The 3,970-nt window shown below is 40.6% G+C and overlaps 1 protein-coding gene across 1 annotated transcript in view; it reads left to right on the top strand.

Moving 5' to 3' along the window:
* The window catches only part of large1 (LARGE xylosyl- and glucuronyltransferase 1), a 57,969-nt gene that overhangs the window by 44,303 nt on the left and 9,696 nt on the right, over positions 1 to 3,970 (top strand). The window contains exon 10 of the mRNA XM_013910146.1: positions 1,219 to 1,374. Within this exon, the coding sequence (XP_013765600.1) occupies positions 1,219 to 1,374 (156 nt within the window). The remainder of the gene's footprint in view (positions 1 to 1,218; positions 1,375 to 3,970) is intronic.

Raw genomic sequence — 3,970 nt, 5'->3', positions numbered from 1 at the left:
TAAGTCACAACATACCCTTCGTAAATACTAATATATAGAGACCCTTACCAGCAATCATTCATGTATTTTTTATATCCTGTGGCTTTTTTTCACGGTTTGTTGACATGCTGTGTAGGTGAGCACTTGACCAGCTGATATCGACCTAACGGGGAAACATCTGGCTTTGACTATTCTTCACCTGTAGTTTCAATACTGGACATTTTCCTGTTTAAATCATAAGAACTGTCACTATACAGAGATGTGCTTCTGAATGTGGACGATGTGTCTTCTGATGTGATGTAAACAACCAATCGATCTACACGCTTCAAACGTCAAAATTGATCATTTTAGTTTTAATGACACGGCAATGGTGAGTGTTCCCACCTTTTGCTCTTTGTAACTTAATGTAATCTTTCCGTTTTCGTATTTTGGACATGATTTTGGAGTCCACCTTCGCAGTAGCGATTGACCGCAAAGTAAAGCTACCAGAAATGTACAAGCCTACATCCGGTCTTAAAACAGGAACTTAGCATTTTCTCGTGCACAGGGTCTGTTACTGTTCTTACCACACTGGTCTGTGTAGGTTTTTAGTCATCCAAGTAAAAGTAATAGAAAATAACTGGACGTATTTAACTTTCCACACTAGCACAGTGCTTTTGAGACCGTTAAACAAAGACATCAAGAAACTCTGCTGAATCAGTTTTAGGAAAAGCTCTTGATCTTACCAATCAAAAGTGAAGCCACGCCTCATACATGTTTTGGCAGTTTTGTGGATTCTTTCATGTGGTTTCTTCTATAATGTATCTTCTTGCATTGGATAATGCTACATGTGCTCCTCGCGCGGTTGGCAGTTCATTCTATGTCCACAAAGTGTTCTTGGCCAAAACACTGAGTTGCTGAAAGTGACAAACGAGCATCTTGAATGGCATTGCTGAAACGTATTTATATCAATCTGCAAAAAAGTGCGGTTAGTGAAATGGCACCTTTGTCTAAAGCACTGAGTGAAGTAATTTCACATCTTAGCAAACAGTATAATGAGGCTTTTCTTCACTGCTCTCTCATTATTTTTGCCAGGTATTGAGCCAAATAACGGACAAGTGTTAACAACAAGTAGTAACTTTGTTCTGCACTCTTGGCAAAGCGCAGTGTAAATGTTTTGGTTTATTGCTCTGATTCTTTAGAACCTGATGATACCAGAAGCTTCTTCACCACCCTCCCATTTGTGGTTCTCCTCAACAGGTGATCCACTGGAACTCTCCAAAGAAGTTGCGAGTAAAGAACAAGCATGTGGAATTCTTCCGGAATCTCTATCTTACCTTTCTGGAGTACGATGGCAACCTTCTGCGACGAGAGCTGTTCGGCTGTCCCAGTGAGGCTGACCACAACAGTGAGAATGTATGTGGAACTTCTGTGCTTCTGTTTCTGTTGTCAGTGTAGTGAAGTTATTTGAGATGGTGCTTAACCACTGTGGGATTCAAACTGCCATCATCCATTTAGTTAGAAACAAGTTACATTTGTAGCGAACAAAGAGTAAATTTCTTATCAATTGAAACATAAGTCAGGAATTCTCTTAACTCTTGACTTGGTATTGACAACATACATGAGAGTTTCTACATCTCCTGATGTAACTGCTATGCCTAGTACATTAAATTAATACCTGACATGGTAGGTTCAGGGTATGCTGGCTAGTCAGACATTAGCATTAGCATTGTGGATGCACATGGACATTTTGCATCACCTACACTCATGATGCCTTTACTGCTTCTGAGGTGTGCGCCAGGTTTTATGAATTCCTATCATTAGCTCTTTAACAGGAGAAAACATCTAGCACAGGGGTGTCGAACTCCAGGCCTCGAGGGCCGGTGTCCCGCAGGTTTTAGATCTCACCCTGTTTCAACACACCTGAATCAAATTATTAGTTCATTAACAGGCTTCTGGAGAACTTCAAGACATGTTGAGGTGATAATTTAGCCATTTAAATCAGCTGTGTTGGATCAAGGACACATCTAAAACATGCAGGACACCGGCCCTCGAGGCCTGGAGTTTGACACCTGTGATCTAGCAGAAGCAGGCTCAGGGAGGGATAGTCATCTTTTGAGGGTGAGGGAAGGAAGGAAGGAAGGAAGAAACCTATATCCATATGTATTGTACTTCCTAAAGTTTTTATTGACATGACTCATATTACTTATATGCTTTACGTGTTCCCAGTCAAGTTGGCTACTGACAGTATTTAAATGTTTTGTTTGGGGGGGGGGTCTGAATAACTTCAGACGTGCTTTGTATAATTAACATACAAACACTGAACAAAAAATCTAAAACTAAGTGATCTGATCTTTACATTTTAAGAGAGCAGGATTGTCATGAACCAGGAATTGGACTCAAGCGCAAACTCACTTAAGAAAAACGTGAATTCAAAATACAGTTTTATTGCCGGGAACAGAGGGAGCGATACAAAACTAAACCGGGAAAATCTAAGAATATGAACTCATGGGGAAACACAGGGAGAGACACGCAGCCATGAGGGATGACGCGACAGAGGACTGAGGGAGATGCTGACCTAAATACACAGAGGGATAACAAGGAAGTGAGAAGACACAAGGAACAGCTGACATGAATAACCATAACGAGACAGGGGCGACTGGACTGAACAGAATAAACATGAAAACGCAGGATCTTCACAATAAAACAGGAAACATGATGTGGGAGTAGAGGAGAGGCAGATCACAGCGAGGGAGAGCACAGGCACGACACGCTGGGGAAACATGGAAAACCTAACACAATAAAACATGAAGGGAACCACGGCACAAGAACTCACCCCACAATATAAACACAGACACAGAGGGAGACACAGAGGGCAGAGACACAAGGGGGGAATCCAATAAACTAAACTGAACAACCTAGGAACCATGGAATAAATAATGAACTAACAAAATACAAAAACACAAGAAAAACTAGGAACACTGGGACAAAATGACCCAGGACCATGACAATGATTCTGTGCTAAAAGACATTACCTGTGCTTGAAGCATATCTATGCAATTTTTATTTTAGCCAGAGTAGCTCAAGTAAGCACAGTGTTACATATTGGACATTGTAAACATAGCCTGGAGTAACAGAGGATAAACTTCAGTGTTCATTAATACGTTTTTGTGCTTTTGGAGCCATTACTAATCTGTAGAATAGAATGAACAGAGGTGTGTCTTGCCATAACAGTCCCACAGCAGGCACCCTGCTGCCCTCTACTGTCAACAGTGATAAACATTTACTTAAACAAAACTCCAACCAGGTGAAACTTGTATCCCCGGCACACAAACAGTGTGAAATATACTATAGAATCTCAGCATAGATGGGGCTTGTTTGATGGTTGAATGAGGCATGTTGTATAAAGTGCTCAGTGCTAAGGCAGAGCAGGAGAATATAGCATAAGCACCAGTCTATCTACCATGCCAGACACAAAAGCAGCTGTTCACATGTCGGTAATAATGTTCATGATCAAAGTCAGTGGCTCAGACTGACGCAAAAGTGCCACTGACTTTCACAGTCAGCAAACAGCAGACAACAGGTTTGTTCTCGCTAGAATCATAACGTGCAGAAACTTTTTAGCACATGTGAAGTTGCATTTGTTTAGGTTAAAGACAAAATGACTCGCAAGCAATAAAATAGCAAGAATAAATTAATTGTGCAAACCTATGATGATGCAATAGATAGATAGATAGATAGATAGATAGATAGCTAGCAGTGGGCACTTCAGCAGTCAACAAGACTCTCTGATTTGGAAGTATTTTTTTATTTTTGCAGGTTTATTTGCTTTATTTCATTTATTACAGTTTTTCTATGCTGACACCAGAGTTTAATATGATGTATGTCCTCGAAAAGCAATATGTAAAAATGGCCATGATCATCCAGTCAAACACACAGTTTTAGAGAGAGTGGGTTGACTGAGAGAGAAAGAATAAGAGGACTAAATGTGTCGTGCAGGTACAGGAGACAT

Source organism: Pundamilia nyererei, unplaced genomic scaffold, assembly GCF_000239375.1.
Source record: "Pundamilia nyererei isolate P.nyererei 1_Seehausen unplaced genomic scaffold, PunNye1.0 scaffold00036, whole genome shotgun sequence".
NCBI classification, from domain to species: Eukaryota; Metazoa; Chordata; class Actinopteri; order Cichliformes; family Cichlidae; genus Pundamilia; species Pundamilia nyererei.
The sequence above is the reverse complement of the archived record's forward strand: the minus strand, read 5'-3'. Positions and strand labels throughout refer to the sequence as shown.